The sequence below is a fragment of the Lactuca virosa genome, chromosome 1 (assembly GCF_052849685.1).
Source record: "Lactuca virosa cultivar CGN04683 chromosome 1, Lactuca_virosa_CGN04683_v6, whole genome shotgun sequence".
Lineage (NCBI taxonomy): Eukaryota > Viridiplantae > Streptophyta > Magnoliopsida > Asterales > Asteraceae > Lactuca > Lactuca virosa.
The window spans coordinates 188,016,771-188,037,423 of NC_136426.1; the positions used below are offsets into that span (position 1 = coordinate 188,016,771).

A 20,653-nucleotide genomic window follows, 5' to 3' on the forward strand; every position below is an offset into this window, starting at 1 on the left:
TAAATCAACAACCTTCAGACAATCTTTCAGACACTACGCTGGTGAATGAGGTAACTTTTCCGTGTAGTGATAAATTATTTGACAACAAAGTGCATAAACTTACACCACCTAAACTAGAGCTTGTGGTGGAGGATTATGTATCTTTAAATGATCAGGAGACTGAGCGTATGTCTGAATTCAAAGAAGTTGAAATTGATTTGGATAAGTATAATGAAGATTTTCATGAGTTGGAAGAGTCCAAAGTTGGGAAGGGGTTTGTGGAGGCTAATACCATCCCCTACCCAATAATTTTGAAAAAAACTGAAACACAACTTTTTGTTCTAACAGATTATAAAATAAATTCCAAATACAAACAAACAAATTTAATCATTGATCGTCCCTTCTTGGCAACCATCTATGCTCAGATTGGTTGTCAGGAAGCTGCAATTGATATGATATTTGGGAACCATAAGGTTAGATGTCTTGTGTTTGGACCTACTAATGATTCTTCAATCAGTGGTGACTTGTGTGTAATCAATACTATTCATGATTATGTCTATGAGCATACCACAAATATGCTCTCCGACACCACCCTCGATTTGGAGAAAATTTTCTCATGTAACAGGTCAAAATCATTGGATAATAGTGGGATTCAACACATGGAAAGAAAGTTGTGGAATAAAAAACATGATGCAACACGTGCCCACAAATCAAAAATGAAAGTGTTACATGATATCAAGTATCGATTAAAGAAGTTTACTAGATGGAAAGATGCATGGCTCTTCAAAACAAGGTTTAAGCATCATCGTGGAAGGATTAAATGCAAAATAGTTGATTTACACAAGGCCAAAAAAGGCTTGTCACATGATCTGATTCCTCAAAATAAGGTGAACGACCTCATGGATGACTTTCAAGGAAGTCAACTAACATATGATCCTCCATAGACATCGGTTGAGGTAACCTGTCCTGCTAATGACGTTAAACTTGGCAATTTTGGAACTTTGTGGGTGTGTTCACTACAAACCCTCACGAGACTTCACTCGTCCACTAGGGGTAACCTAGGGGTTTAAAAGGCTTGTTGCATGTGCCAAGTGCAATCGTGGACCCCGACGAAATTGAGGGCTAGTTAGTGTAGTTTATTTTTATTTGATTTGATTTGTGTGCTTGTAGTTGGTTTTTTTTTATTATTTTAGGAATTTATATTTTGATGCATCGAGGACGATGCAAGACTTAAAGTTGGGGAGGTTGGGGTGTACACAAGAAAAGGATGGAGAATTGAAGAAAAAAGTGGTTTAAAAAAAATTATAATTCTTCGATGTTTATTCGGGCATAACGAAACATTATGCAAATACCTCCAACTAGTGAAGTTTTTTTTGGAAATCATAACCGCCTCTACTATCAGTACCATCAGGTGTGTCGTCCTCCATATTTTTAATTTCTTTTACATTAACTTTGATTGATTTTGTTTTTGGATAATCAACTTAGGATGAATGTACTGCTATCTTAAACTCTATCTTTAATTATCTTGTCCTGAAGTTGGTTACCATGAAATATGTGATGAGTTAGTAGCTTCTCTATATCTTGAATGTAACTCATCAAGATGGAAAATGATAGGAGTTTCGTATATCGAGTCATAATATCTATTTAATATTGATCTTGTGGGATGCTCAGCTGGTTTGGGAATATTTCTATTTATTTAAAAAATTGTTATGTGAAATACCCAAGTGTTTGAAAAATGAAGGTTTTTGGCTCGAGCCTACGATCTTTCAATTGAGGACCCAACCGAACAATATGTGTCATCACGCTCTAAGTACTTGGTCTTACTTACTCCTGCGCCTTTGGGGTTGGGAGGGGACTATTATTGTTTTCACACAACCAAAAAGCATCATAAGACATTGAAGAACTTCAAAGTATATATATTCAAGCTAAAGTAAAATACAAAGATGATCAAATCCGATTAAGCCATCAAAGAACGTGGAGAATGCACAATCAAGACAAATATGAAGAAAAGTTCAAGTTGAAGATATTGTGTGAAACAATATGTGACCCCTCGATAGCGGGAGTGTATAGGTTGGTCCATTAAGTGTTACCGACCGCGCTAACTATGTTAGTGAACCTTGAAAAGGGGACTTTGGCAATGAGTTCAACTGATTACTCATGAGGTTGATTATTGGAAAGGGTTCAAAAAGTGAAGGGTTTGAAGCAAGAAGTAAAATAAGCATAACATGTGTTTTGACTTTAAAAGTCCAGATAAGAAACTAATAATCCATGAAATCAATATATTGTGCTTATTGAAAGTATTGTGATAAAATGTACGGAATTCGTGATTCCATTGAGTTTTTATTAGGATTAGATAGTAAGCCTATGCTGATTATTTCAGGCCAATCTCGGGACGAGTTTGGAATAAAGTTGGGGAGGTTTGATCGGTCTATATTTATAGCACAATAAATTATACTAAATATGTTGAATTGATGTATAATTGTCCAAGAATGGCACTACTTTGATAAAATGTTGAACATTATGTGCAGGCAACTACTTAGTGCTAAAGTGGGCGGAACCCGCAAGAAAAACGAGCAAAAGGAAGCTAACGAGAATGGGAGACGAATTGCTAAAAGAATGAAGAAAAATGGTGTTGAGAAATTTGACCAATCTTCAATGTTTTGATCATATCTCAAGATCTAGAGCTCAGATTGACATGAACGAAGAATTTTCGAAAATTAGACAAAAGTTTCTACAACTTTCATGTTTTGTGTTTTTGTTGATTCTACCGTTTTCATCACCAAAAGAGGCACAAAAGATGAAGGACGTCCTAGGACGCGTCTAATACGTCTCCTAGGACGCCTACCCGTTTTAGGCCATTTTCAAGTGCAAATTAAGGACGACATAAGGCATGTAAAACGCCCTGAAGGACGCCCAGATGTCCTATCTGACGTCTAAGACGCCTACTAGGACGCTGACGCGGAAAACAGCTCCGAAAATCAGTTTTTTAGCACCTATTTAAGGGAGATTAAACCCTAATCGACTTTGGACTTCTCCTTTGCAATTTTGCCCAGTTTTGGAGGGTTCCAAACACATTCAAACCTTCTCCAAACACGTTTTTGATCACTCCAATCCGGTTTCAAGACAAGGAATCACCAAGTTCATAAGGATTCAACATTAGAAGATTGTTCAACCAAGGATGTTCATCATCACCACTACAACTTTAGAATTTCCTTACTTGTCCCTCAAGGTTTTATTGTTTTAAGCTTTGATAATCATTAGGTTATAATTGTTTCATGATTTCAAGTTTGTTATTGGATTTTATTATGCATTTTATTCATTTCCTTCAAGTTATTTGTTTTATGAACTCAATGGAAGGCTAAACTATTAGGGGTTACTTCCGGGGATGTTTAGGACTTTTGGATGAACACACTTGATTATTACTTGATTCTAGTTAATTTCAATTGTTGTTTTATGCTTCATGTGATGATCTTTTGGTAATAATGATTGAAATTGGGTTGTATGAATTTGTTTTATGTCATAATTAAGATAGTCTATTGTCAATTCATCATTTGTTCCAAGTTCAATTAGTTTAGGAATAAAGACAAGTGATTGAATCAACATATATTATTCCAAATTATGATATTGATCTTAATATGGTAATAGGTAGTTGTAAGACACTTCATTGCTAGTTCACTAATTGTGCCTAATCTATTTAGACATAAAGGAGTAAGACAACTAGTTGAATGAACATCTAGTGTGCCCAAAACTATGTATTACAAGTTAATAAACCCCAATTGCATCTACGTAATTGAATTAGGATTCTAGGGAAGAAAGTGTGCAAATCTAAACTGTCCATAACTGAACCGGGAGTACTCTAATTTTCTCATTGAGATTTTCATTTTTAATTAATAAATTTTCAAGCTTTCGTTCGGTCTTTGCTTTAATCTTTTTCGTGACAATTGCTAGTAGTTTTTCGTTAACTATTTTAACACGAAGTTTGACCACAACCTCCTCGTGGATTCGACCCTTACCTACCCTAGCTATCTAGTGTGTGTGTGAGGTTTATTTTTGACCGAGACAACGACCTCGATCAGTATCTATCTCATCTCTGAGTATATACAACCATGTTTTCCTTGGATTGTTGATATTTAGTAAGCTGCTATACTGTAGTGATCTGTTAGACCTATGTTATGGTATTGAGTATGCTGCTATGCTGTACTGGTCTGTTAGATCTATGTTCTAGTATTGAGGGTGCTGATATGTTGTAGTGATATGTTAGATCTGTCTCTTGGTAATGAGTATGTTGCTTTGTGGTAACAACCGGTAGAACTGTATGTTATCTGTTCTTGCTGGTTATCATCTATTGAGTGCCCTTATGGACTATCTGTGGTCATGTAGGATGGCCTGAGAGCTCTTAGTCCAGGCTCTATTGCATGTTCCTTGTTTGGTTGTGGCTTTATAGTAGGATCAACTGTTCGGGTAGCTATCTCACCTCTGGTTACTTATGGTTATGCATTCTATGGAGGTTAGTTGGTAGCATGACCATATGTTGCGAGAGGACTAGTAGGCAGTAGTGAGTTGTATGATTGATATTTTACTATATTATGTGCCTACTTGATCATCATTGTTTATATGTCGACATATTATGTTTGGTTTGGGTTGAGGCGGTCCTTTTTTATGCGGTAGGCCAAGAAACCCGGTGCGGGCCGGCTGTAAGCCATAAGCACGGAGGCTCTGGAAGAGCGGTAGGGTTGAGGTTGTAGGCCAACAAACCCTTGTATTCCAGCCCGATGGCTGATTGTACCTGTTGTATATTGGCATTCCAACATAGGGTATTCCGTCCCGAGGATGACTAGACCTGGAGGTTGACTGGCCTGGAGTATTCCAACCCGATGGTTGACTGGACCCGACATGTTCGATTGTATATGTGATCTGTTTATATGGTGGTATTTTGGGGGAAAATCACTAAGCTTTATGCTTACCTAGTTGTTTACGTTTTCAGGTATCATCGGTTATTGTTGGAAGGCAAAGGCGGGACTGTACACACTCATCAACAACATTAAAGATTCTGCGTTTCTACAATACTCTGATTATTATTAAATGTAATTCGGAATAAATGGTTTTCTTAATTAATGGAATAATAAATTGGGAAGTTTTACCTTAATAAAGATGAAAATTTTTGGTTGTGAAAATGGGGCGTTACAATAATTATGACATTGAATTTAATTATGAATAACCTTATGTAACTTATAAGCATAAATACCCACCTTAATATATAATGAATTATACTATTATGTATTTATTATTACAATATTCTAAGACTCTCCTACTTGGGTATTACATTCTTGAAAATATACTACAAGTTGTTTAGGCACGTTACGGTTCATTTATAATTTATTTCCTTGAAAACAATTGTGTCCGTATTATGCGTATAAATAGAACCAAAGGATTAATAAACCATCAAGATCACCACACCTACACACTCAATGACGTATATCAAATCTGGAATAAAATGTAATACATAATAACCTACACATGTCCGTTTTCAGCAGGTCTAAATCTATTCTCTTAAGTAATGTTAGTTCTTTACGAAACATAAATATTGCAATGTCTTGAATTCGGGATAATGATTAAAAAAATATCATCAACTTTATTCTACAGAAATTAAAAAAAAACTCTTGATATAAAACACATAGTACATAAAAACTCTCACTAAATTAAGGTATTATCTATAAAAATGCATATATGAGCAATATTCTTATGAAGAACCTTATTAATTAAACGTATAGTTACTGACTTCTCTACCACTAAATCATTTTATGTGTGTTATATCAGAATTTGTCCATTATAAACTCTCTTGTTTGTGTTAATAAAATTTGACTTTATCAAGATACCTTTGTTAAGGTAGCTAAAATGTTGTTACAATTAATCTTCAATGACTTGTAAAGCCATCTACTACTCATAATTTAGTGATAAAACCGCATAATTGGATAAATCAAGACAAACTATAAGTCTCTATATAGAAGTCCTCCATAGTTAGACTTCTCTAACCAACAGAGTATGACGTGAAGTGTATGCTACCTTGATATCTAACAAAACTTGATTTTTAGAAACTAAGGACCTCCAAAATCTCTGAAGCATAAAATATCCTTTATTTATCATTTCTCTTACGCCTTGTTCCAGAGTTTTTTGTAAATTCATTAAAGGAAAGGGAGGGAAAATATTAACGGAAGGAAAGGGAGGGGAAGGAAAATTTTATTTAATCCGTGTTCCCGAGTTCGAAGGAAATGAAAGTAAAATTTTTTGTTTATGTGTTCCCAAGTTAGGAGGGAAAAGAGAAGAAAATTAAAAGATTACAATTATACCCCTATTTACACATGATGTTAAGAACATGTAAACAATATGAATAAAAACTACAATAGAAATCAAAATCAATCAAAAACATTTAATCAAACAATCAACTAATGAAATAAACTCAAGTCAACAATGAAAACCCATAAAATCAAAATTCTCCCTCTTACAAATGAAGTCCAATGCAACCTACTATTAAAAAAAAATCCCATAAAACCTAAAGATATGACTCAATTTTTAGCTTCACTCATCATCTTTCTTAAAAAGATCTTCCTCATCCTCATTGAAGAACTAAAAATTGTCCTAGCATCGGCTTGATTACGCGACAAATATATGAAAGCATCTGCAAATTCATCGTCATCCAAACCCATCAACTCTAACTCTTTCTCGATTTCCTCACCTGTATAGTCACGAGATTTGTTCCCTTCCCTCATAACATCAACGATTTCTTTAAATGTTTGCACAATATTATGTTCAAAAGATTCTGGTTGAGGTTGAGGTTGAGGTTGAGGTTGAGGTTGAGGTTGAGGTTCAGGTTCAGGTTCAGCTACTACTTCATCTTCATCTTGAAGTTTGCTTTCTAGTTTTCTTTTTTTACTCTTCAGCTTCTTGGCTTTTGAACTCCCATCAGGTGAAACATCTGTTGCTGACACTATTTGAATGTCCTCATCATCATCTTTGTGTTCGTTTTCCAAAATTACCTCCTTATTTGCCATTAGTTTATCCACATCGGCATTTTTTTCTATTTTAATTTCTTTGGATTTGTTTAATCAGGCGTTTTTTTCTTTTGCTGTTTCCGCTTTTGATCCCGATGCTCTATCATCTGAAAATAACATCACCAACTGATTGTAGCTTGAAATTTTTTTGGTCCTGAATACAGCTGCTTCAGGGTTTGCCTGTTTATAAACAAACCAAAAAATTAATTAGTAAAGTTAATGGTAAAAAAGTTATATAAAACAACAAATCAAACGTAAAACCAACACGTACTTTAATTAATTGTTCCCATACTTCCTCCTCTGCTTCAATGTGTTTTGTTTGAGAATTCCATGAGAACCCACTCAACGAAGTACCCCGATACATATCATACCATTTACTAAAATTACATTTTAAAGTTTTCATTCTGTTTTTAAGTTGATCTTTTGTAAAAGACTTGTTAAAGTCTTTACGCAATCCTGCAATCATGTTCGCATATGCTTGCGAAGTAAATGTACCATTCACCCGATTACCTATATCATCTTCCTTTACAAGAGCATCAACTAGAACATTATCCATTTGGTCTGTCCATGTCAAATTTTCTTTTTTCACAACACTTCCATCTGCTGCCCTTTTGTTCATGATTTCTCTGTACATACAAAGATAACATAACGAGAAATACATTGTTAAAAATTGTACAAATATTTATAAAAAAGAAAGGGCTCATAATTTAAATAACACCATCAAAAAAATAAATTGCAAATGTCACTACAAAATTAAACTAAATTAACAGAATGAACTAAAACTGATAAATTGTTGATCTACTATAAAACTAATTAGACATATCTATTTCATTGTTTGGTTTCAACAAGTAACCATTCCTCATTTGAGTTGTAATAGCGTTCCTCAATTCCTCAGCCCCATCACTACGCACACGTCCGATATTAACATCATGTCTCACTTGTTGCGGTTGTTCATCCAACACCTCTTGTAAGACTTCATGTTCAAGTTTTTTATCACGATCTTCGTCTAGTAACAAATTGTGTAAGATACAACATGCCACAAAAATGTCCGATTGTGTGTCGCACGAGTAAAAAGGTTCTTGTGTACTTCTAACGATTGGGAACCTTCTTTTTCAAACACCAAATGCCCGTTCTATTGTGTTACGTAAAGAAGCATGTCTAAGATTGAACAACTCTTTTGCATTCACTCGGGGGTGAGAAGAATACTCTTTCAAATGATACCTGACACCTCTATATGGTGTCATTAGTTCAATGGTATGAGGCAAACCAGCGTCTACCAAACAATATCGGCCTATAAATAACATGAAATTGGTTTTCTAATAAAAGACTACACACAAATTAAATTAGTTAACAAAAATTACCCCTAGGAATTAGTAGCTTATCGTCTCTTTTAAGTGCATCTTTCACTATCCTTGAGTCTGAGGCAGTGCCCTCCCACCCGGTTAAAACGTACGTAAACTTCAAATCAAATGAACATGCGGCTAAGACATTTATGGTAGGGTAACCCTTGCGACCACGATATCTAGGGGCATGTCTATTGGGTACTTTTACACGAACATGTGTCCCATCAATTGCCCCTACACAATTCTTGAAGTAGGGATAAAATCTCTTTTTCTCTTGAATTTCTTTCGGGGCCACATCACCTTTAGGTTGTTGAATGTAGTAACTTTCTAGTGCTACAACCGCGCGAAGAACTCTATGGAAGCACCTACTTGTTGTATATTTAGCACGCCCATAAATGAAGGAGACCATTGTGTTTCTCGTATCGTTACCTACGATGTGTAGAAACCTTGCAACATGTTCTTCAACAGACATGCGTTGCGTAGGTCGCAGTCCACCATCACGTCGTACGATAGTACACAACTTTCTAAAAGCTTGTTCACTCACACGAATAAGCTCACGACATTTCCCACCTTTAATAAGTTTGTGTAATAGACGTTCTCGTTCAAGTTGACGCTTTAATATTTCTTCCTTAATAAGTAAATTATGGTTACTTTTTTTCGAAAGTCAACGTTGTATTACAATGGCCATGAACATTAGAGTAACCACTAGCCTTCGTCTTTTTTCTCCATCATCATCTTGGTTGGTCATGACACTTTCCTAATCCTAAAAATTCATTTGATCAAGAAAAAGAAAAAGAAAAAAAAATCTCAATGACAAAGTCATGGCACTTTCTTAATTCTTAATGACTTGAGGTCAACTAATTGTGTGTGCTAAGGGCAATAGGCTAAGACCAAAACCAATTATTTAATCAGGAAAAAAAATCTCAATGACAAAGATTAACTGTTCACTTTTGACTTTTTATGCAAACTTTGTATAATGTGGTATTTTTTGTGACTATCTCTTCTCCATTCTAATAAGATAAATTAAATATTCATTTGATTAATGATAAACGTTCTTTTATAAATCTACATGTATGTTTTTAACTAAAGAAGTGACATTGTTTAAATAATTCATAAGAAAAATATGCATGAAATTAAAATAGGAATTGTTAACAAAAAAAATAAATGTTTGTCTTTTGTAGTGGGTTCACTTTCCACACATTCACTTTAGTCTCATGGGTAATCAGACTAGTGTCAACAAGAACATCCAACAGGTACGTATACACTGTTCACATATGACAAATCTTTTACATGACAACTCTTATATATTACCCCACATCAAAAATTCAGTCTAGATAATTTCGATTTTGTACAATCTTTTCATATTCAATGGTTTCATGCATAGAGAAGATGATTAGATGGAGGAATTGAGCAAGAAGATTATACAGGGAGGATATGGAAGACATACCTGGTCAGGGGACGAATTGAATTACTGGGACGAACTGAGCAGGGATGACGAATAAGAATTATGTAGGGAGGTATTGATTATGTGGCTATGTGATTTTATAAATAGGGTTGAGGGTATTATGGTCCGTAATATTTTCAATGGACGTATCCTTCCGATTTTCTTCCCGAATCCGCCCAAATTGGGAGGAAAATTTGGTAGGAAAATGGGGCTTCAAAATCCTTCACCTCCCCTCACTTTCCTTCGATAATTTAAACTCGGGAACAAGGTTTTCCGTCCAAATCCCTCACCTCACCTCCAAATCTGCCCGTTTCCATCTTTAAGTACAACTAGGGAACAAGTTGTTAGGATAATTTTGGGGTAGTACGTTAGATTGAATATTTCTCCTTCAACATTAGTGTATCTTCTGGTTCACTATTTTTTATGTAAAATATACCTAAATTTATCTTAGATATAATTCTTATGTGAAAATATAAGAACAATTTGAGAGCATTGCCTTACTTTGTTGATTTATTATACAAAAATGGAATCAACAAGAACATTTTGTTATAAATTTATTGGTTTCATATAATAAGCCTATAACATTACTTGTAAGAAGAATTGTAACACCTGATTACTGGCGACTCGGCGAGTAGGTGTTGTTTGAGTGAAACCCTAAATTTGAGGGTTTGCACCCTATTTAAACATCTCATCTCAGCCTCCATCGTCCTTATCACTCCCAGAAAGCTGTATATCGAAACCCTAGCCATTTTTGTGTGTTCTAAGGCCATTTTGGTGCTTTTGGTGGATTGTGAAGCTTGAGAAGGAGAAAGAAACTTGAGAGTTCGAGTGGGGGCTTGGAGATCCAGGCATTTTGTTCCATTTCCAGCTCATTCAAGGTCAAAATCTCGTGTCTTGGTCTTTTATCTGCTTATTCATATTTGGGGTTGGGGTTTTTGGGAGTTTTCTAAGCCATCTTCGGAATTTGAAGGGATGAATGGAGTTTGACTTCAGATCTGGGCCTTAGGAGGGGTCTCATGGCATAAAGGTGCCAACTTTATGGCCATGAGAGCCCCATGCATCTTGAAGATCACCTTTTATGGATTTTTGAGCCAAAGACCCCATGCATGTGCACAAAGTTTGGAACTTTACGTGTAAAATGGACATTAGGAGGCCATATCTGTAGTTTTGATGTGTTCAGACCCATTTAAATCGACTGTATAGTAATGGACAAGGATGGACTCGGCGAGTCGTTCTTGGGACTCGGCGAGTCGGGGTGCATTGTCGCCAAATCCTTACTTTTGATTGGACCAGATGCGATGGTGGAAGGCCCCTCAATTGTTTAGACCCATTAGGCGCCTGGGAGTCTTGGGACTTGACGACAGCTTAGAGCAGGCTTGGCGAGTCCAAGGCAATCTCCCAATCTTTAAAGATGGACTCGACGAGTTGTTCATACAATTCGGCGAGTCATAGACTGGACACATTCTTATGAGGGAGATGAACTCGACGAGTTCAAGGATGAAATCGGCGAGTCAGATGAAGATGGTCCCAGTGGGTTGAATGAAGGAGAACCCGTCGAGTTCTTGCTATACGCGACGAGTAGAGTCGGGGTTGGATCGGGTTAGTGGAGTATGGACTCGACGAGTTGGTAGACCAACTCGGCGAGTCAAGTCAACTGGGTGTTGACTTTGACCAATGTTGACCTTGATGGATTTGAGTTGACCCTGGGTTGGGTAACTGATCGGTCTATATTTATAGCACAATAAAGTATACTAAATATGTTGAATTGATGTATAATTGTCCAAGAATGGCACTACTTTGATAAAATGTTGAACATTATGTGCAGGCAACTACTTAGTACTAAAGTGGGCGGAACCCGCAAGAAAAACGAGCAAAAGGAAGCTAACGAGAATGGGAGACGAATTGCTAAAAGAATGAAGAAAAATGGTGCTGAGAAATTTGACCAATCTTCAATGTTTTGATCATATCTCAAGATATAGAGCTCAGAGTGACATGAACAAAGAATTTTCGGAAAGTAGACAAAATTTCCCACAACTTTCATGTTTTGTGGTTTTGCTAATTCTACCGTTTTCATCACCAAAAGAGGCACAAAAGATGAAGCACGTCCTAGGATGCGTCTAAGACGTCTGCTAGGACGCCTACCCATTTTAGGCCAATTTCAAGTGCAAATACAGGACGACAGAAGGCATGTAAAATGCCCTGAAGGATGCCCAGACGTCCTATCTGACGTCTAAGACGCGTACTAGGACGCCGACGCGGAAAACAGCTCTGAAAATCAGTTTTTTAGCACCTATTTAAGGGAGATTAAACCCTAATCGACTTTGGACTTCTCCTCTGCGATTTTGCCCAGTTTTGGAGGGTTCCAAACACATTCAAACCTTCTCCAAACACGTTTTTGATCACTCCAATCCGGTTTCAAGACGAGGAATCATCAAGTTCGTAAGGATTCAACATTAGAAGATTGTTCAACCAAGGATGTTCATCATCACCACTACAACTTCAGAATTTCCTTACTTGTCCCTCAAGGTTTTATTGTTTCAAGCTTTGATAATCATTAGGTTATAATTGTTTCACGATTTCAAGTTTGTTATTGGATTTTATTATACATTTTACTCATTTCCTTCAAGTTATTTGTTTTATGAACTCAATGGAAGGCTAAACTATTAGGGGTTACTTCCAGGGATGTTTAGGACTTTTGGATGAACACACTTGATTATTACTTGATTCTAGTTAATTTCAATTGTTGTTTTATGCTTCATGTGATGATCTTTTGGTAATAATGATTGAAATTGGGTTGTATGAATTTGTTTTATGTCATAATTAAGATAGTCTATTGTCAAATCATCATTTGTTCCAAGTTCAATTAGTTTAGGAATAAAGACAAGTGATTGAATCAACATATATTATTCCAAATTATGATATTGATCTTAATATGGTAATAGGTAGTTGTAAGACACTTCATTGCTAGTTCACTAATTGTGCCTAATCTATTTAGACATAAAGGAGTAAGACAACTAGTTGAATGAACATCTAGTGTGCCCAAAACTATGTATTACAAGTTAATAAACCCCAATTGCATCTACGTAATTGAATTAGGATTCTAGGGAAGAAAGTGTGCAAATCTAAACTGTCCATAACTGAACCGGGAGTACTCTAATTTTCTCATTGAGATTTTCATTTTTAATTAATAAATCTTCAAGCTTTTGTTCGGTCTTTGCTTTAATCTTTTTCGTGACAATTGCTAGTAGTTTTTCGTTAACTATTTTAACACAAAGTTTGACCACAACCTCCTCGTGGATTCGACCCTTACCTACCCTAGCTATCTAGTGTATGTGTGAGGTTTATTTTTGACCGAGACAACGACCTCGATCAAAATTTGGCGCCGTTGCCGGGGAGTTTGTGCGTTTAAATCGTTGTGTTTAAGTAGTTATTATTTTTTTTGTTTTATTTTTAGTTTAGAATCCTCACTTTTTGTTGTTTTTGTGTAGGTACACCGCTATCTAAAACATTGCTGATATTCGATCCTGAATGGAGGAATATACTTACATGAATCAAGATATGTGGTGGGAGAGAGAAAATATGGGCCAATATCAATATTATAATGATCCATACAATGATTCATATAATGATGATCGATATGATGATGATTGTTGGTGGAATGACGATTCGGTTCAAATCCAACACCATGAATCACCTTGTTTTCTAGAAGACCAAGAATCAAATGAATCTTCATTTAGCAAGAAGTTGGATCAAATGTTGGACATACTGAATGAAACCTTTAACAAAGAAGAAGACAACTCCAAGTCAATTTCAGTTATTGAAAAACAATTAGAACATATAGCCGAGCAATTAAATCAACAACCTTCAGACAATCTTTCAGACACTACGCTGGTGAATGAGGTAACTTTTCCGTGTAGTGATAAATTATTTGATAACAAAGTGCATAAACTTACACCACCCGAACTAGAGCTTGTGGTGGAGGATTATGTATCTTTAAATGATCAAGAGACTGAGAGTATGTCTGAATTCAAAGAAGTTGAAATTGATTTGGATATGTATAATTAAGATTTTCATGAGTTGGAAGAGTCCAAAGTTGGGAAGGGGTTTGTGGAGGCTAATACCATCCCCTACCCAATAATTTTGAAAAAAACTGAAACACAACTTTTTGTTCTAACGGATTATAAAATAAATTCCAAATACAAACAAACAAATTTAATCATTGATCGTCCCTTCTTGGCAACCATCTATGCTCATATTGGTTGTCAGGAAGCTGCAATTGATATGATATTTGGGAACCATAAGGTTAGATGTCTTGTGTTTGGACCTACTAATGATTCTTCAATCAGTGGTGACTTGTGTGTAATCAATACTATTCATGATTATGTCTATGAGCATACCGCAAATATGCTCTCCGACACCACCCTCGATTTGGAGAAAATTTTCTCATGTAACAGGTCAAAATCATTGGATAATAGTGGGATTCAACACATGGAAAGAAAGTTGTGGAATAAAAAACATGATGCAACACGTGCCCACAAATCAAAAATGAAAGTGTTACATGATATCAAGTATCGATTAAAGAAGTTTACTAGATGGAAAGATGCATGGCTCTTCAAAACAAGGTTTAAGCATCATCGTGGAAGGATTAAATGCAAAATAGTTGATTTACACAAGGCCAAAAAAGGCTTGTCACATGATCTGATTCCTCAAAATAAGGTGAACGACCTCATGGATGACTTTCAAGGAAGTCAACTAACATATGATCCTCCATAGACATCGGTTGAGGTAACCTGTCCCGCTAATGACGTTAAACTTGGCAATTTTGGAACTTTGTGGGTGTGTTCACTACAAACCCTCACGAGACTTCACTCGTCCACTAGGGGTAACCTAGGGGTTTAAAAGGCTTGTTGCATGTGCCAAGTGCAATCGTGGACCCCGGCGAAATTGAGGGCTAGTTAGTGTAGTTTATTTTTATTTGATTTGATTTGTGTGCTTGTAGTTGGTTTTTTTTATTATTTTAGGAATTTATATTTTGATGCATCGAGGACGATGCAAGACTTAAAGTTGGGGAGGTTGGGGTGTACACAAGAAAAAGATGGAGAATTGAAGAAAAAAGTGGTTTAAAAAAAATTATAATTCTTCGATGTTTATTCGGGCATAACGAAACATTATGCAAATACCTCCAACTAGTGAAGTTTTTTTGGAAATCATAACCGCCTCTACTATCAGTACCATCAGGTGTGTCGTCCTCCATATTTTTAATTTCTTTTACATTAACTTTGATTGATTTTGTTTTTGGATAATCAACTTAGGATGAATGTACTGCTATCTTAAACTCTATCTTTAATTATCTTGTCCTGAAGTTGGTTACCATGAAATATGTGATGAGTTAGTAGATTCTCTATATCTTGAATGTAACTCATCAAGATGGAAAATGATAGGAGTTTCGTGTATCGAGTCATAATATCTATTTAATATTGATCTTGTGGGATGCTCAGCTGGTTTGGGAATATTTCTATTTATTTAAAAAATTGTTATGTGAAATACCCAAGTGTTTGAAAAATGAAGGTTTTTGGCTCGAGCCTACGATCTTTCAATTGAGGACCCAACCGAACAATATGTGTCATCACGCTCTGAGTACTTGGTCTTACTTACTCCTGCGCCTTTGGGGTTGGGAGGGGACTATTATTGTTTTCACACAACCAAAAAGCATCATAAGACATTGAAGAACTTCAAAGTATATATATTCAAGCTAAAGTCAAATACAAAGATGATCAAATCCGATTAAGCCATCAAAGAACGTGGAGAATGCACAATCAAGAAAAATATGAAGAAAAGTTCAAGTTGAAGATATTGTGTGAAACAATATGTGACCCCTCGATAGCGGGAGTGTATAGGTTGGTCCATTAAGTGTTACCGGCCGCGCTAACTATGTTAGTGAACCTTGAAAAGGGGACTTTGGCAATGAGTTCAACTGATTACTCATGAGGTTGATTATTGGAAAGGGTTCAAAAAGTGAAGGGTTTCAAGCAACAAAGTAAAATAAGCATAACATGTGTTTTGAGTTTAAAGTCCAGATAAGAAACAAATAATCCATGAAATCAATATATTGTGCTTATTGAAAGTATTGTGATAAAATGTACGGAATTCGTGATTCCATTGAGTTTTTATTAGGATTAGATAGTAAGCCTACGCTGATTATTTCAGGCCAATCTCGGGACGAGTTTGGAATAAAGTTGGGGAGGTTTGATCGGTCTATATTTATAGCACAATAAATTATACTAAATATGTTGAATTGATGTATAATTGTCCAAGAATGGCACTACTTTGATAAAATGTTGAACATTATGTGCAGGCAACTACTTAGTGCTAAAGTGGGCGGAACCCGCAAGAAAAATGGTGTTGAGAAATTTGACTAATCTTCAATGTTTTGATCATATCTCAAGATCTAGAGCTCAGATTGACAAGAACGAAGAATTTTCGAAAAGTAGACAAAAGTTCCTACAACTTTCATGTTTTGTGTTTTTGCTGATTCTACCGTTTTCATCACCAAAAGAGGCACAAAAGATGAAGGACGTCCTAGGACGCGTCTAAGACGTCTCCTAGGACGCCTACCCGTTTTAGGCCATTTTCAAGTGCAAATCAAGGACGACAGAAGGCATGTAAAATGCCCTGAAGGACGCCCAGATGTCCTATCTGACGTCTAAGACGCCGACGCGGAAAACAGCTCCGAAAATCAGTTTTTTAGCACCTATTTAAGGGAGATTAAACCCTAATCGACTTTGGACTTCTCCTTTGCGATTTTGCCCAGTTTTGGAGGGTTCCAAACACATTCAAACCTTCTCCAAACACGTTTTTGATCACTCCAATCCGGTTTCAAGACGAGGAATCATCAAGTTCATAAGGATTCAACATTAGAAGATTGTTCAACCAAGGATGTTCATCATCACCACTACAACTTTAGAATTTCCTTACTTGTCCCTCAAGGTTTTATTGTTTCAAGCTTTGATAATCATTAGGTTATAATTGTTTCATGATTTCAAGTTTGTTATTGGATTTTATTATGCATTTTATTCATTTCCTTCAAGTTATTTGTTTTATGAACTCAATGGAAGGCTAAACTATTAGGGGTTACTTCCGGGGATGTTTAGGACTTTTGGATGAACACACTTGATTATTACTTGATTCTAGTTAATTTCAATTGTTGTTTTATGCTTCATGTGATGATCTTTTGGTAATAATGATTGAAATTGGGTTGTATGAATTTGTTTTATGTCATAATTAAGATAGTCTATTGTCAAATCATCATTTGTTCCAAGTTCAATTAGTTTAGGAATAAAGACAAGTGATTGAATCAACATATATTATTCCAAATTATGATATTGATCTTAATATGGTAATAGGTAGTTGTAAGACACTTCATTGCTAGTTCACTAATTGTGCCTAATCTATTTAGACATAAAGGAGTAAGACAACTAGTTGAATGAACATCTAGTGTGCCCAAAACTATGTATTACAAGTTAATAAACCCCAATTGCATCTACGTAATTGAATTAGGATTCTAGGGAAGAAAGTGTGCAAATCTAAACTGTCCATAACTGAACCGGGAGTACTCTAATTTTCTCATTGAGATTTTCATTTTTAATTAATAAATTTTCAAGATTTTGTTCGGTCTTTTCTTTAATCTTTTTCGTGATAATTGCTAGTAGTTTTTCGTTAACTATTTTAACACAAAGTTTGACCACAACCTCCTCGTGGATTCGACCCTTACTTACCCTAGCTATCTAATGTGTGTGTGAGGTTTATTTTTGACCGAGACAATGACCTCGATCAGTAACTATCTCATCTCTGAGTATATACAACCATGTTTTCCTTGGATTGTTGATATTTAGTAAGCTGCTATACTGTAGTGATCTGTTAGACCTATGTTATGGTATTGAGTATGCTGTTATGCTGTACTGGTCTGTTAGATCTATGTTCTAGTATTGAGGGTGCTGATATGTTGTAGTGATATGTTAGATCTGTCTCTTGGTAATGAGTATGTTGCTTTGTGGTAACAACCGGTAGAACTGTATGTTATCTGTTCTTGCTGGTTATCATCTATTGAGTGCCCTTATGGACTATCTGTGGTCATGTAGGATGGCCTGAGAGCTCTTAGTCCAGGCTCTATTGCATGTTCCTTGTTTGGTTGTGGCTTTATAGTAGGATCATCTGTTCGGGTAGCTATCTCACCTCTGGTTACTTATGGTTATGCATTCTATGGAGGTTAGTTGGTAGCATGACCATATGTTGCGAGAGGACTAGTAGGCAGTAGTGAGTTGTATGATTGATATTTTACTATATTATGTGCCTACTTGATCATCATTGTTTATATGTCGATATATTGTGTTTGGTTTGGGTTGAGGCGGTCCTTCTTTATGCGGTAGGCCAAGAAACCCGGTGCGGGCCGGCTGTAAGCCATAAGCACGGAGGCTCTGGAAGCGCGGTAGGGTTGAGGTGGTAGGCCAACAAACCCTTGTATTCCAGCCCGATGGCTGATTGTACCTGTTGTATATTTTCATTCCAACATAGGGTATTCCGTCTCGAGGATGACTAGACCTGGAGGTTGACTGGGCCTGGAGTATTCCAACCCGGTGGTTGACTGGACCCGACATGTTCGATTGTATATGTGATATGTTTATATGGTGGTATTTTGGGGGGAACTCACTAAGCTTTATGCTTACCTAGTTGTTTATGTTTTCAGGTATCATCGGTTATTGTTGGAAGGCAAAGGCGGGACTGTACACACTCATCAGCAACATTAAAAATTCTGCATTTCTACAATAGTCTGATTATTATTAAATGTAATTCGGAATAAATGGTTTTCTTAGTTAATGGAATAATAAATTGGGAAGTTTTACCTTATTAAAGATGAAAATTTTTGGTTGTGAAAATGGGGCGTTACAATAATTATGACATTGAATTTAATTATGAATAACCTTATGTAACTTATAAGCATAAATACCCACCTTAATATATAATGAATTATACTATTATGTATTTATTATTACAATATTCTAAGACTCTCCTACTTGGGTATTACATTCTTGAAAATATACTACAAGTTGTTTAGGCACGTTACGGTTCATTTATAATTTATTTCCTTGAAAACAATTATGTCCGTCTTATGTGTATAAATAGAACCAAAGGATTAATAAACCATCAAGATCACCACACCTACACACTCAATGATGTATATCAAATCTGGAATAAAATGTAATACATAATAACCTACACATGTCCATTTTCAGCAGGTCTAAAACTATTCTCTTAAGTAATGTTAGTTCTTTACGAAACATAAATATTGCAATGTCTTGAATTCAGGATAATGATTAAAAAAATATCATCAACTTTATTCTACAGAAATTAAAAAAAAAAACTCTTGATATAAAACACATAGTACATAAAAACTCCCACTAAATTAAGGTATTATCTATAAAAATGCATATATGAGCAATATTCTTATGAAGAACCTTATTAATTAAACGTATAGTTACTGACTTCTCTACCACTAAATCATTTTATGTGTGTTATATCAAAATTTGTCCATTATAAACTCTCTTGTTTGTGTTAATAAAATATGACTTTATCAAGATACCTTTGTTAAGGTAGCTAAAATGTTGTTACAATTAATCTTCAATGACTTGTAAAGCCATCTACTACTCATAATTTAGTGATAAAACCGCATAATTGGATAAATCAAGACAAACTATAAGTCTCTATATAGAAGTCCTCCATAGTTAGACTTCTCTAACCAACAGAGTATGACGTGAAGTGTATGCTACCTTGATATCTAACAAAACTTGATTTTTAGAAAATAAGGACCTCCAAAATCTCTGAAGCATAAAATATCCTTTATTTATCATTTCTCTTACGCCTTGTTCCCGAGTTTTTTGTAAATTCATTAAAGGAAAGGGAGGGAAAATATTAACGGAAGGAAAGGGAGGGGAAGAAAAATTTTATTTAATCCGTGTTCCCGAGTTCGAAGGAAATGAAAGTAAATTTTTTTGTTTATGTGTTCCCGAGTTAGGAGGGAAAAGAGAAGAAAATTAAAAGATTACAATTATACCCCTATTTACACATGATGTTAAGAACATGTAAACAATATGAATAAAAACTACAATAGAAATCAAAATCAATCAAAAACATTTAATCAAACAATCAACTAACGAAATAAACTCAAGTCAACAATGAAAACCCATAAAATCAAAATTCTCTCTCTTACAAATGAAGTCCAATGCAACCTACTATTAAAAAAATCCCATAAAACCTAAAGATATGACTCAATTTTTAGCTTCACTCATCATCTTTCTTAAAAAGATCTTCCTCATCCTCATTGAAGAACTAAAAATTGTCCTAGCATCGGCTTGATTACGCGACAAATATATGAAAGCATCTGCAAATTCATCGTCATCCAAACCCATCAACTCTAACTCTTTCTCGATTTCCTCACCTGTATAGTCACGAGATTTGTTCCCTTCCCTCATAACATCAACGATTTCTTTAAATGTTTGCACAATATTATGTTCAAAAGATTCTGGTTGAGGTTGAGGTTGAGGTTGAGGTTCAGGTTCAGCTACTACTTCATCTTCATCTTGAAGTTTGCTTTCTAGTTTTCTTTTTTTACTCTTCAGCTTCTTGGCTTTTGAACTCCCATCAGGTGAAACATCTGTTGCTGACACTATTTGAATGTCCTCATCATCATCTTTGTGTTCGTTTTCCAAAATTACCTCCTTATTTGCCATTAGTTTATCCACATCGGCATTTTTTTCTATTTTAAGTTCTTTGGATTTGTTTAA

General features: G+C 35.5%; 1 protein-coding gene across 1 annotated transcript; it reads right to left on the minus strand.

The window, feature by feature from the left end:
• Positions 1-7,082: 7,082 nt before the first annotated feature.
• LOC145125450 (uncharacterized) lies at positions 7,083-9,119 on the minus strand. The gene is made up of 6 exons (XM_079060916.1): positions 9,051-9,119; positions 8,390-8,999; positions 8,149-8,319; positions 7,848-8,034; positions 7,300-7,654; positions 7,083-7,208 (listed from the first exon to the last, which is right to left on the minus strand). The coding sequence occupies exons 1-6, from the start codon at positions 9,117-9,119 to the stop codon at positions 7,083-7,085; spliced, it is 1,518 nt and encodes a 505-aa protein (XP_078917042.1).
• Between the last annotated feature and the right edge of the window lie 11,534 nt (positions 9,120-20,653).

Bases quoted from the DNA above. Each gene is read 5' to 3' on its own strand.
- LOC145125450 (XM_079060916.1), bottom strand. From the start codon at position 9,119: ATGACCAACCAAGATGATGATGGAGAAAAAAGACGAAGGCTAGTGGTT. The intron at 9,000-9,050 runs GTAATACAACGT...TTACTTATTAAG, and splicing joins CTCTAATGTTCATGGCCATT to GAAGAAATATTAAAGCGTCA. The intron at 7,209-7,299 runs GTACGTGTTGGT...GTTTATAAACAG, and splicing joins TATGGGAACAATTAATTAAA to GCAAACCCTGAAGCAGCTGT.